Source organism: Urocampus carinirostris, chromosome 12, assembly GCF_059441175.1.
Source record: "Urocampus carinirostris isolate Australia breed hairy pipefish chromosome 12, RoL_Ucar_1.0, whole genome shotgun sequence".
NCBI classification, from domain to species: domain Eukaryota; kingdom Metazoa; phylum Chordata; class Actinopteri; order Syngnathiformes; family Syngnathidae; genus Urocampus; species Urocampus carinirostris.
In genome coordinates, this window is record NC_142360.1 from 26,741,712 (window position 1) to 26,757,714 (window position 16,003).

General features: G+C 41.6%; 1 protein-coding gene across 1 annotated transcript in view; it reads right to left on the reverse strand.

The window, feature by feature from the left end:
* comp (cartilage oligomeric matrix protein) overlaps positions 1-16,003 on the reverse strand; it is a 43,974-nt gene that overhangs the window by 24,584 nt on the left and 3,387 nt on the right. The window contains exons 2-6 of the mRNA XM_088350194.1: positions 12,036-12,109; positions 11,652-11,703; positions 8,017-8,165; positions 5,250-5,387; positions 3,144-3,221 (exon numbers count right to left, since the gene is read on the reverse strand). Coding sequence (XP_088206320.1) covers positions 3,144-3,221; positions 5,250-5,387; positions 8,017-8,165; positions 11,652-11,703; positions 12,036-12,109 — 491 coding nt within the window. The remainder of the gene's footprint in view (positions 1-3,143; positions 3,222-5,249; positions 5,388-8,016; positions 8,166-11,651; positions 11,704-12,035; positions 12,110-16,003) is intronic.

Genomic DNA, 16,003 nt, shown 5'->3' on the forward strand with positions numbered 1-16,003 from the left:
GAGTTTGTGCAGGCAAGCAACTACATGCAAAAAATAATAGTGCTGTAAAATTTGTGTATACATTCATTTAAAGTTACTGGAACATTTATTTTAAGTGTACAGTAAGTGCTTATGAATCATCAAGAGTATCGATCCCATACCTGTCAACCTACCCCAATTTTTCTACTTAAGGATGGCAAATCCCCATTAAGCGATAATAAACCTTAAAAACACAAAGTGGCACCTACAGTATTTACGCACAGAAAGACAGACAACAAAGAATTTTGCGACATTATTAGCAATCTACAATGACGTTGTCGTCTGCTACAAGCGACCGAGACGATCCAGAATCGAGACAAACTAAATTTTCCGCATAAAAATGATCATATCGCGTACACAATGTGAAATGTGCCAAAAACGTATAAAATACGGGGGAAACGTATAAGTTGACATGTACAGGGAGTGCAGAATTATTAGGCGAATGAGTATTTTGACCACATCATCCTCTTTATGCATGTTGTCTTACTCCAAGCTGTATAGGCTCGAAAGCCTACTACCAATTAAGCATATCAGGTGATGTGCATCTCTGTAATGAGAAGGGGTGTGGTCTGATGACATCAACACCCTATATCAGGAGTGCATAATTATTAGGCAACTTCCTTTCCTTTGGCAAAATGGGTCAGAAGAGGGACTTGACAGGCTCTGAAAAGTCAAAAATAGTAAGATATCTTGCAGAGGGATGCAGCACTCTTAAAATTGCCAAGCTTCTGAAGCGTGATCATCGAACAATCAAGCGTTACATTCAAAATAGTCAACAGGGTCGCAAGAAGCGTGTAGAAAAACCAAGGCGCAAAATAACTGCCCGTGAACTGAGAAAAGTCAAGCGTACAGCTGCCAAGATGCCACTTGCCACCAGTTTTGCCATATTTCAGAGCTGCAACATCACTGGAGTGCCCAAAAGCACAAGGTGTGCAATACTCAGAGACATGGCCAAGGTAAGAAAGGCTGAAAAATGACCACCACTGAACAAGACACACAAGCTGAAACGTCAAGACTGAGCCAAGAAAAATCTCAAGACGGATTTTTCTAAGGTTTTATGGACTGATGAAATGAGAGTGAGTCTTGATGGGCCAGATGGATGGGCCCGTGGCTGGATCGGTAAAGGGCAGAGAGCTCCAGTCCGCCTCAGACGCCAGCAAGGTGGAGGTGGGGTACTGGTATGGGCTGGTATCATCAAAGATGAGCTTGTGGGGCCTTTTCGGGTTGAGGATGGACTCAAGCTCAACTCCCGGTCCTACTGCCAGTTTCTGGAAGACACCTTCTTCAAGCAGTGGTACAGGAAGAAGTCCGCATCCTTCAAGAAAAACATGATTTTCATGCAGGACAACGCTCCATCACACGCATCCAAGTACTCCACAGCGTGGCTGGCAATAAAGGGTCTAAAAGAAGAAAAACTAATGACATGGCCTCCTTGTTCACCTGATCTGAACCCCATAGAGAACCTGTGGTCCCTCATCAAATGTGAGATTTACAAGGAGGGAAAACAGTACACCTCTCTGAACAGTGTCTGGGAGGCTGTGGTTGCTGCTGCACGCAATGTTGATCGTGAACAGATCAAAGCACTGACAGAATTCATGGATGGCAGGCTTTTGAGTGTCCTTGCAAAGAAAGGTGGCTATATTGGTCACTGATTTGTTTTTGTTTTGTTTTTGAATGTAAGAAATGTATATTTGTGAATGTTGAGCTGTTATATTGGTTTCCCTGATGAAAATAAATAATTGAAATGGGTATACATTTGTTTTTTGTTAAGTTGCCTAATAATTATGCACAGTAATAGTCACCTGCACACACAGATATCCTCCTAAAATAGCTAAAACTAAAAAATTCCCACTCCAACTTCCAAAATATTCAGCTTTGATATTAATGAGACTTTTGGGTTCATTAAGAACATGGTTGTTGTTCAATAATAAAATTAATCCTCAAAAATACAACTTGCCTAATAATTCTGCACTCCCTGTATACTCCTTCCAACCGACAGCCCCCCTTCCTCTGCAGGACACATTTGTTACAGAGCTCATAATAAACTCACGTTTTATTTCGTTAATGTCATTTTATTTATCCTATTACTGTCTTTTTTGTTCAATTATCATTTGAGTGTGTTTTTCGTGACCAGGAAGATGTGATTTATAGCTATTTAGGGTTCATTTGAATTAGTTTGGGAGGACAAGAGCAGACCAATTGATTTTAAATAATTTCATACAAGGGTAAATGTGCTCGCTACAACAGCAATTGCAGGACAAAGGCTAGGAACCTTCCTGTGGTGTCCTGCGAAGGGCTCTCACCTGGGGGAGCCTTACGAATCCAACTCAATCCACTCAGACTCGCTCTCTCTTTCTTTCTTGGTCCTCTCTCCTTCTTTATCTCTCCTTTTCTCTCTTCCCCCTTTACTCTCTTGTCTCTCATTTTCTCTGTCCCTCTCTTTCCTACTCTCTCCCCACCTCTCTCACTCTCTCTCCCCCTTTTTGCGTTTTACTCTGTCTGTCTTTCTCTCTTTCTATCTGTCCCTCCCTTTCTCTTTCTTCTACTCTCCTCTCTCTGTTCTTCTTAGGGCGGGCGACTTCGAGAGCAACCCTGGCCCCCGGTCCAAATGCCAGTGGTGCTTTCGAACCATTCGCTGCGACCACACCCCAATCACCTGTACTACCTGCCCACGGGGCTTCCATAAATCATGCACCAGGATTAGTACGGCCTGTACGAACGTACTAAGGACTTCAGAGGCTTTGTCTGCTTGGTTTGATTGGGTCGCACCCCGTCAGGCCTGGCGGCACAGGACAGTCGAAGCCCCCTCTCCTTCGGAGAACTACGGAGCCTCCCACGAGCGAGTCTAGCGCTACTAAGGATTACCTTAGGCGCCTTGAATGAGTCAACAACAACAGCAATTTGAACTACAAGCACCATTCTGGAATGAATAAAGCCCACTAGAAGGGGTTCCACTGCCCACTAGAAGGGGTTCCACTGTATTGGACAGGCAACTTTGGATTCCAGGCCGACAGAGCCCAAATCCACCTTAGCAAATAATATTTTCCCTCGTATGACATTCTCTTGAGACAAACACAAGTGCAAAAAAAGGTTATTTTTGATTAGCACTAAAAAGCAGTACTTACTGGGGTATTCATGCAGACAGAATTCTCAACACAGCCGCCGTTTGTGTGGATGTCACACTCGTCGATGTCCTTGCACACCTTTGAAAGACGAATAGGTTTTAATAGGTGCTGTGTAGACCTCAAAATGTTCATGTTTAAGATGAAACATTATTAACGGCCATTTCACATAGAGTCATACAGCTTGAAATGAAAAATATTTAGAAAGCTTACCATTTAATTTCTGTAGTTCAATGCAAAATAGATGAGATAATTCATATGTTAAATTACTTTAGAAAATAAGTAAGTAATAAGAAGTAAGCCCTCAAGCTTCTCACAAAAGATATTCAACCTTGGTCTTCCGTGAACCAAACATGCATGTTCCTGGAATGCAAAAGGTACAGTAGTTCATGCAGGAAGCCCACGCATGCACAGGGGAGACCTTGTAAACTCCCCCGTGCCATGCTGTATAATACATTATGCCAATTCTTGAAATTCTTGAGCTTAATGTGGTGAACTCAGACTGTGTTAAAATTAAGCAGCCTTAGATATTACACTATGGATTTAGATCTGTTTCTTTCAAAGCACTAATAAATGGTTAACATAAAATGTGACCCGATCGAGCGAAAAGAGTCACAGTGTAGCAAATACTAAATTGGGGTTTTTGATATCAATGTAAAGTACAGTGGAACCTCGGTTTTCGAACGTCTCTCAGTTCGACCAAATCGGAGTCCGCCCAAAAATTTAGAGAAATTCTTGCTTCGCTGTTCGAACGCCGGTAATGCGTGAGTGCGTACGCTAGGATGCGATGCTGAGCGGCGTACGACCAACTGTCATTGCGTGCGGACGTGCTTCGTTTTGCTTTCGCTTTTAATATCGGTGAACGGAGTGTTTTAGCCCCTAATTATGCCTCCGAAGAAAGTCAGTGCAAGTAGCAAAGTTGCTACAGGTGAAAAAAGAAAAGTAGTGCGTACAACTATTGCATTTAAGAAAGAAATAATAGCAAAATATGAAGGAGGTGTGCGAGTGTCTGATCTTGCTAGGGAATATCCCACTGTCCACCTGCGCCTTCTGCTCACCACCACAAAGGTAAGAAATCCTATTCATGATTATTTTCTTTATCCTTTTTTTTATTTTTACACGTTCATGTTAGCGTAATTTTTCGTACGGAAGATTACGATAACGCGAACGTACGATAAGCCTGGGTTAGCTTTAGTTTACGTTAAACATTCAAGGTAAACATTCAGGGTGTTGGAACGGAGCCCAACATTCAGGGTGTTGGAACGGAGCCCCCTTTCCGATGAACCGCTCACCACTTGTTGTGGAGACCCGGGTGCTAAATGACTTGTAAACGACCTGATTTTTTTATTTTTGCACGTTCATGTTAGCGTAATCTTTCGTACTGAAGATTACGATAACGCGAACGTACGATTAGCTTTATGTTTACGTTAAACTTTCAAGGTAAACATTCAGGGTGTTGGAACGGATTAAAACGATTTACATTATTTTTAATGGGAAAAATGATTTCGGTGATTGAACAAATCGGTTTTCGAACAGGGTTCTGGAACGGATTATGGTCAAGAACCGCGGTTCCACTGTATAAAAAATGAGCTTTAAAATGATACCATAGCCCAAGCTCTACGATGAACTATTTTGAAGATATTGCCAATTGAATTACGGCATACCATCCACCATTTTCGTATTGAAAGCCCAAGAAAATCATGTTTAAAGTTTTCTTTGTTTTGGTGTGATTTCAATCAAATGTTTTTACAGTTGAAGGGATAGTCTCGTTTTAAGGTTTAATTTTAACAAAGACATTTTAACAAATATAAAAGAAAGCTAGACCAGACTGAAAGACATTTTTAGCACACATTTATTTAAATACACATTAAAATAAATTTAATTGTGTTTTCTAAAATAGGAAAAATTGAACGTTAATTGTTGTTTTTGTTACTTACCTCGTTTATATGGATTGTAAAACTCAGGGAAAGTGTTTTTGGATGTCATATATTTTCAAAATAGCGAGAAAAAAAATGGCATGTTTTTCCTCGTCTGTAGCCAAAAATAGAATGTTACAACTTGTGACTCATAGAGGGTAACAAATGATAACTTCAAAGTAAAAATGTTTACCTGCTTGTTGGCATTGGCGTAAGCGAGGCCGACGCCTTGCACCTGGGGACCGATATATCCCGAGGGGCACGGACCGCAGCGGAACCCGGGGGACGTGTTTTTGCACCGCACACCCATGTGGCATGGTTTCATCAAACACTGTTACACAAAACAAGAGTTAGGCAGTACATGTTTGAAAACAAATTTATGTTACAGTACTGTTATTGTTTCCAGTGGGAGATGGACTCCGCCAATGCTGCCCTTTGTCACCGATTCTGTTCATAACTTTAATGGACAGAATTTCTAGGCGCAACCTTGGAATTGCATGTCTGGTTTTTGCGATGATGTGGTGTTGTCGGTTTCTTCACGTCGTAATCTTCAGCCCTTATCGGAGGAGTTCACAACCGAATCTGAAGTGGCTAGGATGAAGCTCAGCACCTCCAAATCTGAGACCATGGTTCTCAGCCAGAAAAGGGTGGCATCCTATTTCCGGGTTTGGGATGAGATCCTGCCCCAAATGGAGGAGTTGAAGTATCTCGGGGTCTTGTTAACAAGGTTAGGATAGAACGGGAGATTGCCAGACAGATCACTGCAGCGTTTGCTGTCATGCGGACCCTGTACTGGTCCATCGTGGTGAAGAAGGAGTTGAACCGAGAGGCAAAGCTCTCGATTTACCGGTCGATCTACGAACTGTCGATCATGACCGAAAGAACAACATCCCGGACACAAGCGCCTTCCAACAGTTTGGCTGGATGAAGTGGCTGGGGGTAGGGAAGTCTGGGCTTCCCTGCTGATGAAGCTGCCCCTGCGACTCTACCCTACTGGATATGTAGAAAATAATGGATGGAGTACTGTAATTGATAGACGGTGTCCTCCGGTCTCCCCAAAATACCTGCTTGGTTCCCTAACACGTTTCATTTCTGGCTGTGGATATTGAGCACAATATTGGATTTGTAGGTGGGTTCCACAACTAAAGCTGGTCACCATTTTCGAAAATTGTTTACTTGACTATATCGAAATTCCTGCTTAGGGTTCCATTTTTAAATCCTACACCTTTAAAGTTGCGTTTTATTTTCTTGTTGATATTTTACAAAATGTTTAAAACAAATATATTTAGAGTTTGTCGACTCTATCATAATAACAAAACTGTGAAAAGAGTTATTTCAAAATAAATATTTACAATAGAAAATAATCCGTTTTCCAAATTAGAGTAATTTGATAATGGATCTAGATACCAGAATTAATAAATGTAAAGGAGCAATAGTAAATCTTTGGTATCTATATTATAATACTGATTTCAATTTTAACACAATGAATATTAGAATCGGGGCAGCACGGCGGAGCAGTGGTTAGCGCTTGTGCGGCACAGTTCATGTCATGGGAACCTCCTGCGTGGGTTCAAATCCAGCTCCAGACTTCCTGTGCGGAGTTTGTATGTTCTCCCCGTGCTTGTGTGGGTTTCCTCCGGGCACTCCGGATTCCTCCCACGTTCCAAAAACATGCATTTCAGGTGAATTGGCCGGTCCAAATTGTCCCTAGGTGTGAATGAGCGAATGAGTTGTCTGTCCCTGTGTGCCCTGCGATTGGCTGGCAACCAGTTGAGGGTGTCCCCTGCCCACTGCCCGGAGATGGCTGGGATGGGCTCCAGCCCCCCCGAGACCCTAATGAGGATAAGCGGTACGGCTAATGAGATGAGATGAGAGATATTTGAATCGATCCGAATGCCCCTATTGGTCATTCCCAATTCTTGCGTGGGTTTCCTCCAGGCACTCCGGGTTTCTTCCACATTCCAAAAACATGCATGTCAGGTTTATTGTCCCTTGGTGTGAATGAGAGAGTGGTTGTATGTTTCCGTGTGCACTGTGACTGGCTGGCAACCAGTTGAGAATGTCCCGTGCCCATTGCCCACTACCCGAAGATGGCTGAGATGGGCTCCAGCACCCCCGCGACCCTACTGAGGATAAGCGGTGCAGATAATGGATTGATGGATATTTCCTGTGTTTGTCAGTGTTAATGTGTTTATAAAAAAGTCAAATTTATTATTTTTTTCCTCTTGTTATCGTATTTTTCTTTTGCTTCTTTTTTCTACTTTTGTCATTATCGTTATTTTCTCCCTTTTTTCAGTCATTCCGTGCACAAAGTTACTTAATTGGCAATGTAGGGATTGATGCAACAAGAACAACCTGAAGAACAGTTTCAGAACCAAAAGAGCCTTTCTTTAGTGAGCTAAGCTAAAAAAGATAAACTCTGGTCAGAGACGTAAGCATGGTGTTCCGTATTTGATCAATTGGGGGCGGCAGTGGCTCAGGAGGTAGAGCGCTCGTCTTGGGATCAAGAGATCGCAGTTCGAATCCCGGCTCCTCCGTGTTACATGTCGAATTGTCCTTGGGTAAGACACTGAACCCCTAATACCCCCAATAAGCAGGTTAGCGCCATACATGACTGCACAGCCGCTATTGGGAAATGTGAAGCAGACTGTAAAGCGCTTTGGGAAGTCTTGACTTGAAAAGCGCTATATAAATGCAGATCATTTCATTTCATCAAAAGAATTTCAAATGATTTGACAATTTTTAAAGTAACAAAAGTAGTTACTTTCCCTGGTAACTAATATTTTAGTCACTAACTAAATTACTTTTTAGTAGAAGTAGTGAGTAACTATAACTACACTCCTAACACTGGGTGAGCACAAGCGGTGCAGAAAATGGATAGAAGGACGTTTACATTCTCCAGTTTCTCATTTCAGCACGAGAAAGAAGTTTACTTTTATTGCACCGTGTGTCTGCATTACCTCATCCACGTCAACGCAGTGGGAGCCATTCCCCTCCATGCCTTCTGGGCATGAGTCACAATGTGGACCAAGAGGCGTTTCCATACACCTCACGCCAGGGTAGCAAGGGTTGGGCACACAGGAAGGACGAGACTGCCCGCCCCCCATCCCTAAAGTGGCAAGAGATCACTCAATTAAAAACAAAACTCCCAAAAGGTCAATTGAGGATTAACTTCAAATGCATGATAACCTTAAAGGGTCAGTGTGTATTATTTTTCACCTTCTTGTAAAAAAAACATTGATTTGATAAGAGGCAAAAATTCATGAACTATCATACGATGCATTTTTTTTCGATACACGTAAGTCAAGATATTTATATATTTAACCACATTTTAGCCTCACCGAGAGGGAACTGACACGATTGTCCACTATCTTTCTGCTACAAACCTTGTAAGAGGCTGGGCAAAAACCAAAAAGAACAATTGTATGGTTTGGTCACTGAGTCTCTGTAGTTTGTCTTCTTCCTTGTGCTTTTTAGAGTTCATCTAGTGGTCAAATACTACACACTGTTCCTTTAACAAAGTCCAATTATTATGTATTTTTTTTAAGAGATTAAAAATTGTAACGAGGAAAAAATAATTTGTGGCTTTCATTTTAAAATGCGGAATAAAAGAATACCAATGTATATGCAAGGTCAAGAAGAAGGATGCCTCTCGTCTCAATAAACTGGCTAGGAAAGCGAGCTCTGTTGTGGGCAAAGAGCTGGACAGCCTAACAACAGTAGCTGAGAGACGGGCACTGGAAAAGCTGCGGTCAATCATGGACAATCCATCGCATCCACTACACAGCATTATCTCCAGACAGAAGAGCAGTTTCAGCGACAGACTGCTGTCACTGTCTTGTACTACGGAGATCCGATCTGCAACCTCAGTGGAAATGTTTAAATCTAAACTTAAAACTCACTTCTACTCCATAGCATATGAATAACCTACTCTTCTCGTCGGCTGAAAAAATAGTCTGTGTAATATAGTGTAATAATCTGTGAAGCCCTTTGAGACTCTTCGGGATTTAGGGCTATACAAATAAAAATGACTTTACTTGACTTGAATCTTTTCTTCCTCATGCCATGAGGCTCTTTAACTCTACCCGGCAGAGTAAAAGCCCACAGTAAACCACACCACCTACATTGCATATTACCGAATCTTATTGCAATATGTACCGGTATTCTGTGTAGCACTATTTAGTTATTCTATATAACACGCTACAGTGGGCATTTGCACGTCACACTGGGTATTTGTATATTGTATTCTTTTTGCTTTATTATTGTATTGTTCTCAGCTCAGGGATGCTGCTGGAAATGTGAATTTCCCTTCGGGGATGAATAAAGTATCTATCTATCTATCTCACCAAATATTAAAAAAAGTGAAAATTACATCATTTTATTGGCAGCTGTGATCTAGTAAAAGTCTAAAATAATTCATCAATATGTGTGAATTTTATTTAACCGTAATATACTTGTTAGGTTTAAAGGATGGAGCAGTGTAACAGGGAAGCAGACTGAGGGAGGGGACCTCAAAAAGGATGAAATTTGTTAAGAAAACCAGGATCCGAGTAACACCCGGGCAACGGGTCACAAAACAAAAATGCAAGTGTTACAGAGAATAAGTTTGTTTTGCAGGGTAAAGAGATCCGAGTCATCTCTTTCATTCTCAATAGCAGCTTATAATTGTTTTTCGTTTACCAGAACTTTAGTTTTTTCTTGTGTGCTCACAGGTCATTACAAAATTAAATTAAATTAACTTCACAACAAAGGATTTAACAAAGGCGCAGCCTCGCGGTGCAGAGGTTCTGAGTTCAAGTCAAGCTACCGCAGCGCCCCCGTGTGGAGTTTGCATGCTCTCCCCGTGCCTGCGTAGGTTTCATCCAGGCGCTTCGGTTTCCTCCCACATTCCAAAAACATGCGTGTCACGTAATTTTGGCCGGTCCAAATTGTCCCTAGGTGTGAGTGAACGAGTGAGTTGTCTGTCTCTGTGTGCCCTGTGATTGGCTGGCAACCAGTTCAGGGTGTCCCCTGCCCACTGCCCGAAGATAGCCGGGAGGGGCTCCAGCACCCCCGAGACCCTTCTGAGGATAAGCGGTGCAGATAATGGATGGATGGATTTAACAAACGATCAGGGTTACCTTCCCACTTTTTATAACCAAAATAATAATGTTTTACTCGTGCTATTCTTCACATAGAATCTCACTTTTATCTACTCTGTAATAATACTGCCAACCTGATCACATTCACATGCACAAAAACGTGTCAAAGAACTCCTCAAACTCAGTATCAACATTAAATTAAAAAAACACATAAACAGAAATTCGCTTTTTAACAAAACAAAAATAAATGGCCAGGAGCCACACAAAACATAAAGGAATGGTCGCCAGACCGCGATCTACATTCAGCAAATGTTTAGCAGTCTATGTGACTGGATTGTGGCCGTGTAAAAACACTTTATTAACCCGTTTTTAAAGGGTAAAGAAGAGGTCAGTCATGTCTAGCGTTCTTAAAAGCCTGCAGATAACTGTTTGAAGCCGCTAAACTTGAAGAGAGCGAACTGCACAAGAAGATATGTTGTGTTTATTGAAAGTGCCGTAAAAAAGTATTTTTCCCCTTTCTGATTTTTGTGTTTTATGCATATTTATTTCTCACAAAGGTTTCAGATTATCAAACTTATTTTGATATCACACAGAGATATCCCAAGGAACTTCAAAATGGGGTTTGGAAATATTGATACCATTGATTAGGGCACAAAAATATGAAAACCTATCTGGCGCTATGTGAAAAAGTAATTGCCCACTGAACCTAATAGCCAGTTAGCCCACCTTTTTTAGTGTTAACAGAAATCAAACGACGAAGTAACAATGAGTCCGTCGCAACACTGTGGAGGAATTTTGTCCTACTCTTCTTTGCAAAACTGTGACAAACGTGCCAATTACAGAGGTTTTTAGCATGAACTTGTCACGACCAGAACGGAATCAGGACCCAATTGTGTAACGTTTACCACCCGTTTCATTGAAAGAAAGAGGAAGGGTTGCACCCACGATCCGGTGTTCGATGGACGCGGGAAGCAAGTCGCTCTCGCACTCGGATTGTGATCCGAATACGGAAGGGGATCTTCCGTAGCGAGCGATGGCGGTGTCAGGGACGGAAAATTAGGTCGGTAGCCGGGACAGGGAAAGCAAAAACGTGGTCGCGGTCGGAAACGAGTCGTAAGCCAGGACGCGAGAGTAGACGTAGTCAGGATCAGAAAAGGGTCATAAGCCAGGACGGGGGAGCAGAGGTGGTCGGGATCAAAACAGGTCGTAGCCGGAGACAAACGGGAGCAAAAATGGGACAGGCAGTAGTCAGAGTCAAAAAAGGCTTGCCTTGCATCCACAGAGGTTTGCAGACAGACTGACAACAGGAGAGTGACAGGACTGGGTTTACATAGGGACAGGGAGCCAATCAGAGCTCGCAGTGGTTGACTCTGACTTGACCAATCCAAAACCTTCATTTTGCTTTTTTTACCTATTCAGAGATGGACTTGCTGGTGTGTTTCAGATATGTGCGCATGCGTGTGTGTTCAAAAACCGCCAATTCAGCGTAGTCAATACTGAAAATGGTAACTCACCACAGGCCTCACACTCCATCACTGTATTCTTAAGAAAAACCATCTCTTTAATCTGTAAAACAAAGTCCAAACAGTTTGTCAATACAAATGAAAAGATTATGCACCAACATTTGGTTATTTTTAAATACAGAAATTAACATTTCAAAATGTTTTCGGCTGTGAAGGTTCAAATGTTGCAAGGGTGTGGTTTTGGCATGGACGGCGGGGATGTGTCTCATCCAATATCGATCATTGTTTTGACCCCACCAATGTTATGTGATCACTTAAAAAAATACCCATAACCCCACCAATGCCAAAACCAAACTCACACCCTTAAAATATTGTGTTTAAAAAGAAATGTTTTTTCCCAGCATTTGTAATTTAGCAGATGTGAGGGTGCATTACCATTTGTTTCAGAAGCTCTTTAATCTCAGACAGGGCAATGTTGGACATTTTTATTTGACTTATTATTTCACCATCTAAAAATGAAACAACAACAGATATTAGATAAGAATCTAAATATGTCAGTCTAATACTACACACACTACAAATAGGTGCTCACTTTCCAGTCATTAAAAAAGTGACTGAAGCCTTCAACCAAGAGATGTCTTAAGGTGGTACCCAACAGTGACTGGGCGTTTCGACACTGAACCACAATGCCCTCGGGTTGGTGGGCCGGCAGTGATGACCAGTTACTGGCTATCTTCTTCTGGTCCCCTTCCTCCTGTTCCAGAGCCAGCATTAGGCTCTCTGCGGCTTTCCCCATGCTACCGGCAGCTGCCTTCATCTCCCTCCCATTTTATCCCAGAGCTGTCAATGTGTCCCATACAAACTGTGCTGGGAAGCCCCTGCACCCGACCTCCACTGGGAATAGCCAAGTCTGCAATCCCTTGTCCCTGCACTGTTTGACCAGTTCATGTAATTTGGTGTTTTTTTCTTTTATGGGCTTCGCAGCACCCATCTTCCAATGGTACAGTTAGCTCAATCGGGATGATCTTTTTGGCCTCTTCTGACCAAATCACCATCCCTGTCCTCAGGGAAGTTTGGACTACCTGGGAAAAGTGTAATTTTCTCCTCGTGTCTACCCTCATATTCCATGCTCGTGCTGTTTGCAAGAGGTTCTTCTTGGTCTTTTATAAGGATGACGGTTTCTCCCCTTCCCTAATGAACCGGATGGAATATGTTAAACCAGGTTAGGGTTGGTGCTTCTTTCCTGGTCCAAGATATAAGCCAGTGCACTGAGGACCTTGTCGTAGCACCAGCAGTATCTTCACTGGCCAAAAGCAGTCTGGCATCTTGCCAGTATGTGTCCCTCTCCCTCCACATAGCCTGTACTGTGGGTCCTCCCTCAACCCCTTCCGTACAGGTTTTTTGGTGTTGGAAGGGTGTCGTACATTAAACGGAGCAAGAAATGTTAAATTAAAGGAACACTGTGCATTACATGACAATTGATGTCGCTCTATTGTGTAGAGCAACAAAAAACGAGTGCTACAAAGCACAAGGAAGATTCCAAACTACTGTGACACAAAATGAAAAAACTGCACAATTTTCCTTTTTTGGTGCTAAGCCTTCAACAAGATTTTTTGGGGTACCCTTTGCAGAAAGATGGCGAACAGTCATGTCAGCTCCCTTAGTTGAGGCCCATGTTATGAAAAACCAATACATATTTCTATGTCATGTCCTGCACGGTTGTCATGGTGCCCAGCTGGCCCCGCCCCTTGACACCGGCTGACCTGTATTTCCTGATTACTCCTATGGGTACTTAAACGTGCCTTTTGGAACTGTCCTTGGCCAGATCGTTGTTTACCCTTGTTGAAAACCTGTTCATGCCTGTTTGATACCTGTTTATTCTTGTTGTGCTTGTTGGACTTTGTTGCACTTAGGTGTAACATTATGAGAGATTCCTGCAAGTTTTGTTTGATCCCGTTAAATGCCTAGTCTGTAGTTTTGCCTGCATTTGAGCCTGCTTTGTTTTGTTTTTGGTCCGTTTGTGTGTTGGATAACTTTTCTTTCTCAATTAAAGTGACAGATCGTCTACGCAAATGAGTTCCTACTTCCTGCTTCCCGACCCGCTTCGTGACATTTCTTGACCTACAAGTATGTCAGATAACACACGTTTATGTGAAAGTTAATGTACTTTTGCTTATTATTCAGATGAAAATTGTTCTACTTAAAAAATGAAAGTTTTTTTGACCACTAGGAGTCACAAAATAATACATAATGTCCCTTCAACATATAAATAACAACCAAGCACTAAAATTGAAAGATTTCTCTCCGTTCGTTTAAAAGTTTTTTCCGCTTCTTTCTATTTTTAATATTAGACGTCTGCAAGGGAGATTGCATAGGATACCATTTTATCTGTTATTTTAGCTCTATTTTCTCACTGTTCATTATTTTGACTGTTATGCACAGTTTACAATATCCTTGGCGCTATTGGCCCATAATGTTTGTATTCTTTGAGGCCCAAACACTTTAGAGCTGATCTGCTTTTAGTAACCAAGGAGATTTAATTAAAAGAAAGGGTTCAGGGGAGGACCTTTAGAACAATTTTGCAATTTTGCATCATGAGAGTTTTATGTAAAATGCTCCCCTGTTCTCCTTGTGTGTTCAAGTCAACTACAGACTATGATCACACCACCCCTGATCTAAAACCTACATGAGGGCAAGGAAAAACTCAAAACCTCAACATGAGGGAAATGAAAAAAAACAAAAGAAAGGACCGCACATGAGGTAATCCCCTTTCCAGGATGACCAGGCTGCAACGGATGTTGACATAACAAATAATACAAAGATACTGTTAAATATCGGTCATTCATAAACTATTGAATAGAAGTGGGTTTTAAGCCTAGATTTCCTTATTTTGAGTGGCTACTAAATCATAAACTTATCTATGGCCTGACATCACGGATGCACAGATGTAATAATAATATTAATAATAATAATATGTCAGGTGGCTGTCTAACACGACCTGTTGCCTGTTTTCAGTCATGGTTCGGCGCATGCAGTTTTTGGACTTAAAAATCCAACACATAATATTAATCAGAATGCCATATTTACGCTTAATAGAAGAAGTTTGAAGCACAAAAGAAATACTACAAGTCAATAAATGAAGTGAAAACGGATCAAATTGACACTAACCATTTCAAAGTTTCCTTGTTTGTGCTCACAAAAAGTCTCAATAACTGACATTCCAGAGTCTGACTAGTATCCACCGTCTACCTGTTGTCAACATTTTGAAGTGCGGAATGACACAAATGCTGCAACGGCAGCGGATGATCGATTTTGCAGATGCAGACGTGACACGGGCTTTTTTCTCAGCACATTACTCCTCAGCAGAGTGTTTAAAGGCCGAGCTGAAATCCCTGCTTTACCAATACTTGATCTCACAGAGCAGGGAAAGCCTTTGACTGTGTTTCAACCCAGAATGCATGTTTTTTTTGCCACATCCCCTCAAAAAAATGATTATTTTTATTTTGCTTTTAAAAAAAATTTGCTAATGACAAATCTGATTAAAAGACAGAAGTATGACAATAATTGTGAAAATAAATTGTAGTGTTCATTTTACCTCTGAAAAGTGATGGATCCCGGGGACTCGCATGCTGAAAAATCTATGGGTCCCAACAGAGATCTATGGGTCCCCAAAATTTAGTGTTGTCGGGGTTGAAATTGTAAATCAGCGACAAATACATAATATGAATCTTATATTCATTCAGTTTTAATCATCACAGTTTATTGGTAATACAAATCAGTTATCACTTCAAGATTTTTCAGTTCATATATTCTTCGTGGTTTGCCCGGAAGAGTTGTAATGCCTTCTCAAGGTCCAATCCATTATCATCCTCTTCATAGCGTAACCAGGAATATAATTTAGTCCATTTTGGCAGAAAAGTCCTTTTCTTGCTAGGAGTATTCTTTTGGTTATTTTCTTTTGTCGAATAGTTCGCTTTAACACACGCGTTTTCCTGCCTCCGCGATCTTCCAAAGAATTTCTCCGCCGTTTTTTCGTGTCGGAATTATTGCCGTTGTTATCAGTTTCTGCATTATGTTTCGACTTATTACTGACGCTGAAGAAATTACCAATTTTGTGTTGATTTTCACCTAATAATAACTGTTTTTTCAGAGGCATACTTAGCCTTCACTTTCCCTCGACGACAAGCACCACAGCAATGACGTAATCCCGAAGCAACGAGATCTCGTTTGCCGAGATCGGCGTGCAGACGAAAACTCGAACCGCGAGACCAAAACATCAATGGCGGATCTGCCTGACGAAAAGTTTGGAGTGCGGTAAATCTTTGTTAAAAAAAAGGAATCGGGTAATAATGACAATTTTGTGTCAAAAAAGTTGCGTCCCGGGGACGCACATTGATTTGACA